General features: G+C 43.9%; 1 protein-coding gene across 1 annotated transcript in view; it reads left to right on the plus strand.

Moving 5' to 3' along the window:
- Nucleotides 1-2,356: 2,356 nt before the first annotated feature.
- TMEM38B (transmembrane protein 38B) overlaps nucleotides 2,357-14,123 on the plus strand; it is a 37,622-nt gene continuing 25,855 nt past the window's right edge. Inside the window, exons 1-2 of the mRNA XM_015414577.1 lie at nucleotides 2,357-2,498; nucleotides 11,990-12,146. Coding sequence (XP_015270063.1) covers nucleotides 2,387-2,498; nucleotides 11,990-12,146 — 269 coding nt within the window. The 5' untranslated portion in view covers nucleotides 2,357-2,386. The remainder of the gene's footprint in view (nucleotides 2,499-11,989; nucleotides 12,147-14,123) is intronic.

The raw sequence follows: 14,123 nt of genomic DNA on the forward strand, positions 1-14,123 counted from the left end.
AAACATGTATTACACTAAACAGGTGTGCACCATATATATTGTGTGAACATCTGTTTATAAGAGAGTGCCATTATGCAATCACTTTAAAAATAAAACCAGGGGGCCAAACCTAGGAAAAGGTGGTGTTTATATTCACATTAAGAATTACTCAATGTGAAAAGAAAAACAGTAGTGTTCTTCACATAATACAGAGAATTTGCATACATCCTATGTGTACGTCTATTAGGAAAAAAAGAGCAAAAGAGCATTTACTTTAAAACCAAAATGGGACTAGTGCCCGAAGAAGAAAAGGAGGAGATTGGATTTATACCCCACCTTCACTCGGAGTCTCAGAGCAGTTTACAATCTCCTTTCCCTTCCCCTCCCCACAACAGACACCCTGTGAAGTATGTGGGGCTGAGAGAGCTCTTTCCAGAACTGTCCTTGAGAGAAAGCTCTGACAGAACTATGGCTTGCCCAAAGTCATCCAGCAGCTGCAAGCGGAGCCCTTAACCACTACACCAAATTGTCTTAGATGTTGCAACCATGTATACCAGGGGCCCACTACTGGGAATGCTCCACTACCTGTGAACTTCCCAATGTGCCTGATACACGCATGTCATATTTTGATATTACCAGTGTGTTCTGGTAATACGGTACACATATACCAAAGCTGTACATGCACAGTAAGTCCTTGCATTTCCCTCTTCACATGAAATGATGACCATGTATATCAAGAGCACCATGGGCAGCACTGTGTTCCTGGTATGTGTGATTCTATGGATGGAAAATGGCTCAGTATCTGCACAAATGCAAGGTTTTAATTGCGTGGTTAGCATGTCAGACTAGCACCCACCTGGGAGACCCAGATTTGAAATCTCCATTCTGCCGTGGAAGCTTACTGGCTGACCTTGGCCAGTCACTCTCAGCCTAATCCACCTTAAGGGTGGTTGTTGTGAGGATAAAGTAGTAAACAAATGTGTTGAATGTAACAGTGTACAAACAAAGAACAATCAAGTGCATACTGTACCCAGATAACTTGTGTGTTTGCTAAGGTGCATACAGGGAGGATGAGGCAATTTCACACATGTTCAAATGTTCCAGGTTTTGAAAACTGGCAGGATTGGAATTAGCACTTCAACCCATCCACAATTAAAGGTAAAGTTTTCCCTTGCTCGAAAGCTAGTCAAATCCAACTCTAGGGGGCGGTGCTCATCTCCGTTTCCAAGTCAAAGAGCCAGCGGTGTCCAAAGATGTTTCCCTGGTCATGTAGTGGCATGACTAAATGCTGAGGCGCACTGAACAATGTTACCTTCCCACCGAAGCAGTACTTTATTTATCTACTTGCAATTTCTTGCTTTCGAACTACTTGGTTGGCAGGAGCTGGGGCCAGAGACAGGTGCTCACTCCATCATGCGGCATTACGCACTCAAACTGCGGACCTACAGACCTTCCAGCCTGCAGCTTCAGCACCTTAACCACTAAGCCACCAGGGTTCCCATCCATCCACAATCACTCAGAAGTAAAACAAAGTTTGAGTCCAGTGGCACCTTTAAGTCCAACAAAGCTTAATTCCAGGTATAAGCTTTCGTCTGCAAGCACACTTCTTCAGATACAGAGAACAGAAATATCTTCAGCCATTACATATAGGGAGTCATCAGGAATCTCAGCTATAATCACCCAGTACTTCTGCATCTTGACTCTAACTGCCCCTCACCCCCTATAGGGAATGGCTGAAGAGATTCTGTTCTCTGTATCTGAGGAAGTGTGCGCGCACACGAAACCTTATACCTTGAATAAAACTTTGCAGGGGACCTACAAAAAGTAAGGACAAGCGATTGCTGCCGGGGAACATTCCTCCCTCTCCGCCGTTGCAGCTGCATCCGACAGCGGTGGCGACCATAACTTTTTTAAAGAGCCCCTAACGAGAGCTGGGCCTCTTGCATTCTGGGGGAGCCAGAATGACCTCTCACACAGGAGGTGGAATTTGCCCCTACCAGTCCAAGGCCACCACCCCGGGGCTCAGGGAGGGAAGGGGAACGTCCCCCCCCGCCCGCATACTCCCGTTTGAGCCCACCCAACGGCGCAAGAACGCAACCGCACGCCTCTGAATCCACCGCAACCTTACAGGGGACGAACTGGTGCCTCCACCTGTGGCACGAGCTCTTTTATCCCCCACCCGTAACACGGCAGCTCGTACAGGACAAAACTATTCACGGATTAATCCGTGCGCGCGCGCGCGAGCGCTTCTGGACGAAGAGGCGATGAAGGAGGGGGTGGGACGCTCGTCTACAGCCCCGCCCACTTCACCCTGCGCAAACCTCCACCCCCACGCTGGCTTGTATGTTTGCCTTCTCCCCGCTGTTCGGCGTCTGCGCATGCGCCCGGCGTGACAGGACTTTCCGAGATGGAGCCGCTCCTGGGGGAGCTGCCTCTGCGCTTCTCCCGGCTGCCCATGTTCCCCTTCTTCGACTTGGCGCACTATGCGGCCTCGGTGTTATCTCTGAAGGAGCAGCGAGGTGAGTGTCTTGCTGAAGAGATGTTCACTTTCTGCCAGGGTCCAGGGTTGGTTCGTTAGAAGGAGTAACTCTGTTTTGGGGCATGTGCAGAGTGATTTCCCTCGATACAGGAGAGGGGACCTACGTTTGTGCTCCTTCAACCCCAGAAACGATATTAGGCATCAGTCACTATAGCAACTCTGGTTATGTGGAGAGTGGGGTTCTGTCAATACCGAATAACCTGAACTGGTTCTTTGTACAAGAAGGTAGGCAGCTTCAACTTTTTGAACGTGTCTGTTGTCAATAACAGGAATAATTTTTTTATCGTGGGAAACGATTACAGAGGGTGCTTCTGACCATGGGCAGAGTGGATTTTTGTTCAGTAGTGGGTGGCAGTGTTCCCTCTAAGCTGAGTTAGTGTGAGCCAGCTCACAGTTTTTTAGCCTCCGGCTCACACCTTTTTGTCTTAGCTCAGGAAGGATGGCTCCAGAGCAAACTAAACTCTCAACTTTAATGCCAGTCGCTCACAAAGTAGAATTTTTGCTCACAAGACTCCACAGCTTAGAGGGAACATTGGTGGGTGGTCAACGCACCAACTTCGCACATTGACAGGTTGGAGGTGGGGGGAGGGCTTTTAATGCAAATTATGAAGTATTGGAGTGTTTGAATTCCAGGGCTACACTGTCCCTTGAAATTTAAGGGGGCATCCTTGAGCACTTTGGAGGCAGCTGTGCTTGCTCTTTAAGCACCTTGCCATGTGCTCCCAGCTGCATCCTTAGACTGTAATCCCTGTGGTCATACACTAGGCTTCTTTATTTTTATTCTCCCATTAATAGAACAACTTTAGAGTCCAGTGGCACCTTTAAGACCAACAAAGGTTTATTCAAGGTATGTGCGTGCACACGAAAGTGCCACTGGACTCTAAATTTGTTCTACTGCTTCAGGCCAACATGGCTGACCTCCTGGAACTATCTCCCATTAATAGTTCATTTTCTGACTTTGGGAGTTGCTCCAGCAGTGTTGGGATTTGCTTCTCTTACTTGGCGTCACTTACCCTGGCACCTTAACGCCAGGCCAAAGGACACGTTTCTCCATGCAGAGTAAACTTTACTTAATTTGCCACAGGTGACTGCCTCTACCTTAGATGGTTCCAAGCAACAATCAGACACCCTTACAGGCACCAATTGGTTACAGCTCTTAAATGGAACGGCTTTCTTCAGAAGCAGTGTACTCTAAGGGGGAAGACCTGTACTGCAGTTCCATTCATGCTCTCCTTGTAAGCTTCCAGAGGAACTTAACTGAATGCTGTTGAAAATAATATTTCCTTATGGGGTTTATGCTGCTTGGGCTGTCTGGGTGGTGGTGACTTGTTTATTTTTTAAATAAAATAGGGGGATGCAGAATGGACGCTTATACTTCCTTCCACTGAGTTACACATGATGAGTTTTCTCTAATTCCCAAAGGAAACTTTTCTGGAGATGATTTTTCTTAGGATGTATTGAAGAACAGGAGCAATTTAGCCCTTATATAAGAAAGTGCACACATCTGTCTGCCCGAAACATGTGCTGCCTGTGGGAGTAGGAAAGAGTCTGTTGCTGTGAGTTAGTGTGTCAGCTGTCAGCACTTAGGCAATGACAAGGGGTGCTTATCTCAGTGATCCTATCTTCCTTTAAAAAGTACCATTGCCTCACTTAAAATTGCACATCGCACTTATGTTTCTTGCTGATCTCCTGTGCCACCCACGCACACCTGTCAGTAGAAGTCTGAACCTTTAGTGACCCTCTGTTTGCTGCCATAATGGGCTGGAGCCCAAACACAGCTATCAGATGAGGCCAGGAGTATGGGAACTAGAAGTTCTGCCACACCCTGTTGGCACCAGAAAAGCCCGATAACATGGATTGGAAACTGTTGAAGGGGTCTGTGGTGGTGGCAGTGAATATGAAGGCCTGGGGGAAAAGTCCACTTAGGACTTTCCCCCCCAACTTTTATGATGGAAAAATTAGAAATTTGGGGAAGCACTGGAAAAAAAACGCATATGAAATGTTTTATTCTGATATGAGTGAAATGACTTTTTAAGGCAAAGTTTTAATCATGTGGAATGTGCAGTAAGACTTTTAATCTAAGATGATCTTCCGCTTTAAACATTGATATTTTTCTGTATACTGTATTCATACAACATATTTCCAGGTGCATATTTATTGCTTAAATATGATTAATCCTGTCCACCATTGATAACTGTATCAAAATAGTATTCTCAATGCTATCAAGTCTAATCCAGTATTCAAATATGCTGCTAACCCTAGTATGGTTGTATGTTTCTGTGTGGATAACGCACTGCTACAAAGTTTGTTTCTTCTACTTTTTTCCTACCTGTCGTGGCAAAAAGCAACATACATGTACAAGGTGCTAGTTTTGACCTTTAAAGTCTGTATGGCTCGGGGGCTGCATAATTTAGGACTGCCATCTCATCTCTTCAGAGGGCCTGCTTAGAGAGCTTTTGCCATTTGAGGCTAGATAAGTGGTCACCTGGGGGTTTGGGTGTATGGGGGGTTGGGGACTAAGGTCCCCCCAGTGGCCTATGGAGCAGGCAAGCCTAGGATGACTGGATTGGGTCCAAGTGAACTGGGGCGGGCAGAGGGAAACTTTCTTTGGAGGGTTATGGTGGCTCTTGGCTACCTTGCTTTGGCTGCTCAGGGTTTTTAGTGGCGGTGTCCCTTTCCCGGCAGTGTTGCAACCCCTTCACTTTACAGGGGTTTTAGTCATTCAGTGTCTTACTGTTGTATTGATTGATTTTGTTTCTTTGTGTATTTTGTCTTTTTTCTGTTTTTATCTTTCACTGTGATTGCAAGCTCCCTCTGGAGTCCTGTAATGGACTGAAAGGTCAGGTGTCACTTTAATACATCTTCTGAGTAATTGTTCACAATTATGAGTAATTGTACTTTTCTCATTGCTAGGAGTGCCTTTCAGGGTAGGCAAAATGGGAGACGATGTATAAATTGCTGACCCATCAGCCACCGAATTTGTTTCATCTTATCTACAATAAATGTGGAAATGTCAAATAAGATAAGTCAGTACGATGTAGTGGTTAGAGGGTCAGATTATGGTTTGGGAAGCCCAGGTTTGAATCCTCATTCTGCCTTGGAAGCTCACTGGATGACCTTGGGCCAGTCACACATGCTCAGTGTAATCTACCTCACAAGGTTGTTGTGAAAATAAAATGGAAAGGAGAATGTCTGTAAGCTGCTTTGAGTTCCCATTGGGGAAGAAGGTGAGATATAAAGTCAACTAAATGGAAAAGGCACTGTTGGGCTTTGCAAACTTCAGGCTGTGTTGGCAAAGTAGAACATTGACTTTTTGTTAACTATTGGTTTAAGCTTTTGGAACTCCTTCCCCACAAATAGTTTGCTGTGTCATCTTCCTCTGCAGAAAAACAAACTGGATGTATGTGGACCCCCATGGCTCATCTGCTCTACAAATTATACTGTTTTTACACTGTCCAGTTGCTGTGTCTTCCCCATAGAATTTTGGGAACTGTAGTCTTGTGAGTGCCATGAATCCTCTGGGTCTTGTCATAGCTCCATGAGTGTAGCTGATCTCTGAGCAGCCAGCATATTTATATGGATTCACTTTGTTTTCCCTTTACTTATGTAGTAGATGCAAAAGAAATTGTATCTCTGTGCTCTTTAAAGAACATTTGTTTAAAAAAGTATTTCAGAAGCATTCTGATTAACTGGTATTCACAATCTGCTTTGAGGGTCCATAATTTTGTATTTGAATATTATTTATTAAAGATGCAGGCTTTGTTCTAATAAAGAATTTTGCTGTGTTGTAATATAGTATGTTCTGGGCAATCTGTAGTACAACTTGAAAAGTAAAGGCTTTAATTGGTCCAGCAAATAGGTACTTGGAATATGCAGGCGTGTTCCTTCTCTGCCAAGGAGACAGTGATGTGGATAGTTGCATATATTTCACAGGTTTTCAGTGGTTACACTAGTATACCTATGGTACTCATGAACTGCTACATGAGGTAGCTGTAAGTCTATGTAACCATAAGCTTTGTTTTGCCATCCTCTAAAGAAGAATAGTATTAATGACCTAACTGACCTAGTCACTCTACAGTCAAATCCAAAACAATAAAGATCTTTGCCAATCTAAATGCTTATACAAAAAAGCAGTAATAGAAAGTAGACTACTAGATCCACTTTGGATGTTGGTCATTTCCCTTTATAATTAGCACTTTGGGTTTTGAACTGGTGATCAATCTCTCTGGAAAATGTCAGTAGTTTTAAAACAAGCCTTACTGTACCTTTAGTATTAGTATGTTCTGTCACACTTAGAGTAATTCAGTGTAGCCATGGGTGATAGGGCCTTCTTAGTGGTGGCACTGTTGGTATTTCTTTGGGAAGCCCATTAAGCCCCCATCCTTTTGAAACCTTCAGGCTAGTAAACACTTAACTATTTTGATGAGCTTTTAGTTTGTTTTAGTGATTGTGGTGAAAGTATTTGTTTGATGAACTTTTGGGTGCTGATGACTTTACATTTGCGTCTGTATAGTTTTGCTGATTATTTGCTTTTTTTAGCTTGAATGTTTGTTGTATGTTTGTGTATGGTTTTACTGAAAGCTGCTTTGGATGTCCTACTAAAAAGCAGAATGTACATTTTAACATAGAATAAATGGCTCCATCTAAAGAACTAAAGACCCTCACACAGACCAGAGAGGGTTAATATCAGAAGAATATCATCATTGTATGACCTCATGTACAGTCTGTGCAGTTTTCCATATGAGAATAGAAAGGCTGTTGTTGTTGTTGTTATTACGACTGTGCCTTATGGCCCTTCTGTGGCTCCTGCCTAAAAGTAATAGAGGAGGAGGAAGAGGTGGCGTTGGCGTCACAGTAACCCGAGGTGGACGGCAATGACAACAACCTGCTGGTGGGCAGCAAGGGTGGGCGACTCTGCAGCTCTCGCATGTGCTCTGCCAAACTGCCCACCAAGTTCGCCGCAGGTCCCTTTCACCCCTGAGCCCGGACCGGAGGAGGAGGAGGTGGGTACGGGTGGGAGCAGGGCAGGGGGTGGGGGAAGAAAGCCAGCCGGGCTGCCCTGCTCAGGCCAAGACGAGGAGTGAGAGGGCCGGGCCCTTTGGCATGCCTTCTTCTTGGGCTGCATGGCTGGAGGAGCGGGAGTCAGTTTAGAGGGAACACTGGCTGACACTGGTTGCCCTGGGGGAGGCTCAGTCTCTCCCGGAAAATTTCAGAGAAGGGCCAGCCCCTGAGCCCCCCTGTAGTTGACACCTATGCCTGGAGGTACCTAAGCAGGACATGAAAGCAGCTGTCCCCCAATCTCAAGGTCTGCTGCCCCTTAGCTTGGAGGCTTCTTTAGCTACTGTGGCCAATAGCCATTGAGCAATCCGTGAAGATTGTCTGCCCAATTCTTTTCATAAAGTTGTCTAAGCCTAGCACTGCATCTTATAGGGCTGAGTTCTGTAATAACATTTTGTGTGTGTGTAAAAAGTATTTCCTTTTGTCTGTTCTAACTTTACCACCAGGCAGTCCTTGTGTTCTATTGGTAGAACTTATTTACTTCAGTTATAGTCTGCCTTTGTCACTCAGACTTAGGGCAGGTTGTATAATTTAAAGAACCCACTTAATAAAGATAATCCATATCTCCCTTATATATAAAAGCCGAATGGTGGTGGCACTTCTCTAGAACATTCCACACGCTCCGGAATTGGTTGGCGCCCTGGTGTGTCACGCAGAATCTGTCCCTATCCACTGGATGCATTGCTTGAGTCTCGCCTCCAACATTCTAAACAGTTTGCTGTTCCTCCCCCCCCCCATAGCCAGTCAGAACACAGAGGTTATTTGCATATGCAGCCTCATTGGCCTTTGCCTCGGAACACAGAGGTCGTTTGTATATGCACCTGATTGGCTTTTGCCTCTAACATTCTAAACAGTTTGCTGTTCTGAGGTAAAATGTGTCCAATCTCCAGGTGAGGGCTGGAGATCACTCAGAATTACAACTGCTTTTCAGATGGCAGAGATCAGTTCCCCTGGAGAAAATGGTGGCCTCTGTATCCTTATATGCTGCTGAGGTGGCCCCCGTATGACAGCCAATGTGACGTAGTAGTCAGGGCTTCAGAGCACAGGAGAGGCTGCAAGGGTGTGTGTGGGGTGGAAAGCTGAAGAGTGAGGGGGATGTAAAGGTAGGGTGATGATTGGCTGGAAAGGAGATAGGGTTGCCAATTCCAGGTGGGAAATTCCTGGAGATGTGAGGGATGGATCCTGGAGAGGGTGAGGTTTCAGGAGGGGTAGGATAGGTACAAAGCCGTAGACTCCACCCTCCAACCATTCCCTTCTGGGGAACCATTCTTGCCAGTCTCCAGGTGAGGGCTGGAGATCACTCAAAATTACAACTGTTCTTTAGGTAGCAGAGATCAGTTCCTCTGGAGAAAATGGTGGACTCAGTGTCATTATACCATGCTGAGGTAGCCACAGCAAATTGACACTTAGTGTCCAAGGCCGGGGCACCCGCCCAGAGCCTCTTTCTAGAGGCCGTTGTATTTATTTCCACAACGGGTCTTTTTCCTAGTAGTTATTAAAACTGGACTGCAAAATTAGAGAACACCCCAAAAGGACAGTGTAACACATAAAACAATACCAACCCCCCCCCAAGGTTACAGAATGATGCAATAAAACAGTAATATGTAGAAGAAACAAGGTAATAAAGTGAGATTACAAAATTAGAAAGCAATGCAAAAAATACAGTAGGCAATTAAATGAGACGTTGCCTAAAAATTTCAGCGGTGACTACTAGAACCCACTTCCCTCGACAAAAATGCCCTCCTGAGTAATTCTGTTGACCAGCAGAATGTGTGAAACATAGGTGTGGAAGTTTACCTGACCTCCTCAGGCAGGCCATTTTACTAGGTGGGAGCCAGAGTGGACATATGGGCAACTATTTATTTTATTTATTTGTAACCCTGACTTGGATGGTCTAGGCTTGCCCAATCCCGTCGGATCTCGTAAGCTAAGCAGGGTCATCCAAGGAATACTAGGGCTGTGACACAGAGGCAGGCAGTGGCAAACCACTTCTGAAATGTCTCTTGGCTTAAAAACAAGTCTATCTCGCCACCTAGTGGTGCATAAAGCTAAAGAGCTAGAACTGCTGGCTGCCAGACAATCTTAGGATCTCCTGGCTATTCTATACACAATGCAATATGGTAATTAATGAATTACCTATTTACAGGGTGGCACCTTCCAAAGGTTTGCTCAGATGCAGTGCTTTTGTTGGTGAAAAAAAGATGCCGGTGCTCATATATAAGGTTGCTCTGATTTCCACCATTTCCCCCCTCTGCTCATTTCTACCACGCTGTTCCTGAGGGTCCACTTTATCTTTTTCTGGCTGAGTGGGGTGGGCCGGTGCATGAGGATCAGGGCTTGAGAGCACCTCCGAAAAGGTGCTGGTACTCCGTATTGGTGAGTACGGTCCTTGATCAGATGAATGAAGTTGCCACAGCAAGACAAAGAGAATTCTCTCTCTTCACTTTCCCTTGGTCGTGCATACTTTTATAAACTTCTTTTATTCACATTCCCACCTCGCTGTCTAGTCATTTTTCGTTCCAGATGCTTTCGTGTTTCCATGCTGAAAAGGTTCACTAACCCATTAATTAAGAACATAAGAACATAATTGTTTTGGTTGCATGTTTTCTGTCCCCTTCTTTGATCCCGCGATATTTGTTTCAGGGTGGGGAAATCACAAAAAGCATACATCTGTACATCTAGAAACCGCATCCCCCCCAACTGTATCCTGCTTCTGTGCTGATGTGGAGGAGCAGAAAATGATGTGCTGTACTGAGTATTTTGTCACTTAATGTGATATTAAACACATCTTTCTCAATATCTCTCCTTCTAAACTGTGGAAATTAGATTTCTGAAATATTTTGCCTACCTTCAGGCCTTCTCGTAAATCTTCAGGAATATGTACTTGGGGCATTCGGATTGGACAGCAGTCATGCGCTTCAGACTTCTCATTAGGTAAACCTGATAGTTCATCCAGATCATTATCTCCCTTGTTAACCTTGTCAAGTACACAATTAAGCTTAATTAACTGCAACTTCAGAGCTTAGAAAGAACATTTATAGGATGCATGTGAACTGAACAGCGATCTTCTAGTCCTAAGCATTCATACTCAAAGTGTCACGTAATACTGATATTACAGCATAATGTTTTTATATTTAAATATTCCTGATCTGTAAAGAACTGTTAGTTTGGCTTTTGCAAAAGTATTTCCATAGAAGCAGATTTTAGAGGGGTGGCTGCATTAGTCTGTTACGGTCGGAATAACCTACAGGATAAGTTGGATCCAAAGATGGTTTTTTGCCAGTGGAAGAGAAGGGGTGATGTTTACTGATTCCCTCCTCCTGGTGTGGTCCCCTAAGCTCCCTGAAATTGCTACTCTTTGTGGAGGGGCACAGGGGGACCCTCAGGAACAGCGAGGGGAATGGAAAGGTCTGCAGGTTGGGGGGGGGATGCGGTTTCTAGAATAGGAAGTATTTGGCATACATTGCCCTCTTTCTTCTGTTGGCAGAAGTATGTCATGCCAGCAGAAATAGCCCGTGAATCCAACTTTTTTAAAAAAACTTTTGCATACCTCTTTGATGTGAATGAAAGGCAGTGAAGAAGAAATCAAATCACCAATGGCTCCTTCTAATGTCAAACTCAAAGTAAAGTATTCATTGCTGCTTTCTCATGTCATTCTTTCTCTTTCCCGTTTTCTTGGTTGCACATTCTTTGAAGGAAAGCATACAGGGTTTTTTTCAGTTAACAAAATAGTATTGAGTTGGCAATAGTATGGAGAATCTTTCTTGGAAAGAGCAACACTTGAGCTTGTCATATGAATGTAATCATGCATCCATGTTTGATATAATGGTACTCATGAAATATGTTGCTGGTAGCAAAATACACATTGATTTAAAGAGGGCCAAGTTAATTCGAACAGGACAAACTGTATGTTATCCAAAATTTACTAAACAGTGAATGTGTTTCTGAGGGTACTCAGATTTGAATTATGAAGGGTGCGATAGTAATTCTGAGGATGCTACATAATTCTTTTTTTTTCTCCCCAGAAAGATTATCTTCTGCCTTACCATAAATCTTTAGTAACGGCCATGGAAACTTAAAATCACTCACTCCTCAGATTTCTAACACTGTTTAGTCATAGTACAGTGGTTGCTTCCATGAACGGTAACTTCTCTCTGTGCTGAAAGAGAATGAAAGAATTTATAAGAGTGTGGATAAGTTTTCAAGTTAGTTTCCTCATGGAGAGCTTTGATATCCTCTGAAGAGCTACTTGAAGTTCTACACAAGATGAAAATTTTCCTTCGATGGTTCAGTAGGAGAAACTTGGGGGCCATTAAAGGCCCTCACATTGCTTGTTTCTCCTTTTCTGAGGTTAAAGTTTGACAAGAAGAGGTCTTAATAAACTGATTTTGTCTGAATTCTCTATCATTCCAGGAGCAGTGGAAATATCGTGTCACAGCCCAATTGCATGCTGGTTTAGTGCTATGCTTTACTGTTTTGGTGGGTCTATTTTGTCTTCCTTGATGCTCGGGGAACCTCCAGTTGCATTTCTTGCCAATACTACAAATGTCCTCCTCGCCTCATCAGTCTGGTAAGCAGCTTTACATCTAAGTTTGTTGTCTGTATTTACAATAGTTGATAAAGCATGAATTTGTAATTTAAGGAGCTTTTTTTTGGCAAGACTTGAAGAGCAACTTTCAGGACTGTCATTCAATTAAGCTGTTAGTCATATGGATTTTAAAATATGCATAGTAAAGGTAAAGGTTCCCTTGCTCGAAAGCCAGTCGAATCTGACTCTAGGGTTGTGGTGCTCATCTTCGTTTCAAAGCCGAAGAGCCAGCGCTGTCCAAAGACATTTCCGTGGTCATGTGGCTGGCATGACTAAACACCAAGACGCACGGATCGCTGTTACCTTCCCACTGAAGTGGTACCTATTTATCTACTTGCAATTTCTTGCTTTCAACCTGCTAAGGTTGGCAGGAGCTGGAACTAGAGACGGGAGCTCACTCTGTCATGCAGCAACTCGGGTCTCGAACTGCTGAACTATTGACCTTCCACAGCCTGCCGTTCAGCGTCTTAACCACTTGAGCCACCGCAGCTCCAAAACATGCATACAGCTTTCAAAAACTAAGACTACTGTCTTAAAATGAAGCAGTGGCGTGGCTATATCTGCTCAGATGGTTGGCAAGTACCTTTGTCTCTAAAGTGAAGAAGGGCAGAAGCCTGGCCTGCTGGGAGGGACTGTTGTGGCAACGTCTGTATTTAGCTGCATTACGGTGCCTTTCACAAGAAGGCACCAGTCCAGTGTACAGCTGGGAGAAATCCGTGGTGGAAATTCAGTGAAACTTATTTCCTGAATAGAGAAAAACTAGGATCAGATTGCCCTTATCCCTTCTTGAGGTGTTAAATGGAAATCAGAAATCCAGTAACTTTATGGAGTTATCCGTTGTTGCTTTCAAAAGGCTCTGTTACAGAAACAATGAAGAATAAAAAGTTGTGTACACAAACTAGCAATTGCTGTGAGCTAAGGTTGGGTGTCCTCTGAATTTTTAGTGTGCTTTATTTTCAAATTGTGTTTGTAGGGGACACAAAGGAGTATTTACTGACTTTTCTCATGTGGAAAAGTACACATTGTTCCTTTAGGACTCCTTACTAATTAGTGGAGCTCATTAGCAAAAACAGTATTGAGTCAGTCTTAGATTTCTGAATCTCAACCCTCTGTTAGGAACTCCTGTGTTACTACTAAATTAGTTTGCCACTAACTACCTTACTTCAGGGAGAACATGCCTTTATTTTGCTAAATAACTGGACTGAGTGGGAAGAGTCTGTTCCTTCCTTAATGGCTCTTGTGCCTTGACGACAGCAGTTCCTTTGTCTAATGCAGCGGTAAGGTATAGAAACTTTTTCTTACTGGCGCTTCTTAGATGTGAGAGCACATTTTTGGCTTAGGTCACTTACCAGAGTAGCTGAACTTGTGGTCTGAAGAGCAAAACATGCACTTCAGGTTATTCTTTCCAAATTGCCTTGTATGTCCTGAAATAATTGGTGGTGGAAAGTGCCTTTAAGTTGCAGCAACTTACGATGACCCTGTTGGGCTTTCAAGGCAAGAGATGTAGTTTGTCCTTGTCTGCTTCAGCACAGTGACCTTTTCCCCCCTTGGTAGTCTCCCATCCAAGTTCTGACCAGGGCTGACCCTGCTTAGCTCCTTGAGCTCTGATGAGATCGGGCTAACCTGGGCCAACCGGTTGAAGGCTCCAAAATAATTATATCTTTTGCTTATAAGATGCATTGCAAACAGTAGCTGCAGTAAAATGTTACCTTATGTATACAGTGATGATACTGGGAGAATGAAATGGTATCTTCTGGCGGCAAACAATTAAAATAAACTTAAATATTAAATAATGCCGTTAAACAGATAAAATAGATCCCAATTAAGTCTCTAATCCATTGGGTTCTCTTTCCTTCCTGCCTTTCTTGAATGGATAGACTCGAATGCTATTTATACACTGCTGTATTTATGTACAAAGACAGTTTTGTGTTGGAAAAGTAAATATTTTCTTTTCTCCAT

This window comes from Gekko japonicus, unplaced genomic scaffold, assembly GCF_001447785.1.
Source record: "Gekko japonicus isolate JY-2015 unplaced genomic scaffold, Gekko_japonicus_V1.1 scaffold656, whole genome shotgun sequence".
NCBI classification, from domain to species: domain Eukaryota; kingdom Metazoa; phylum Chordata; class Lepidosauria; order Squamata; family Gekkonidae; genus Gekko; species Gekko japonicus.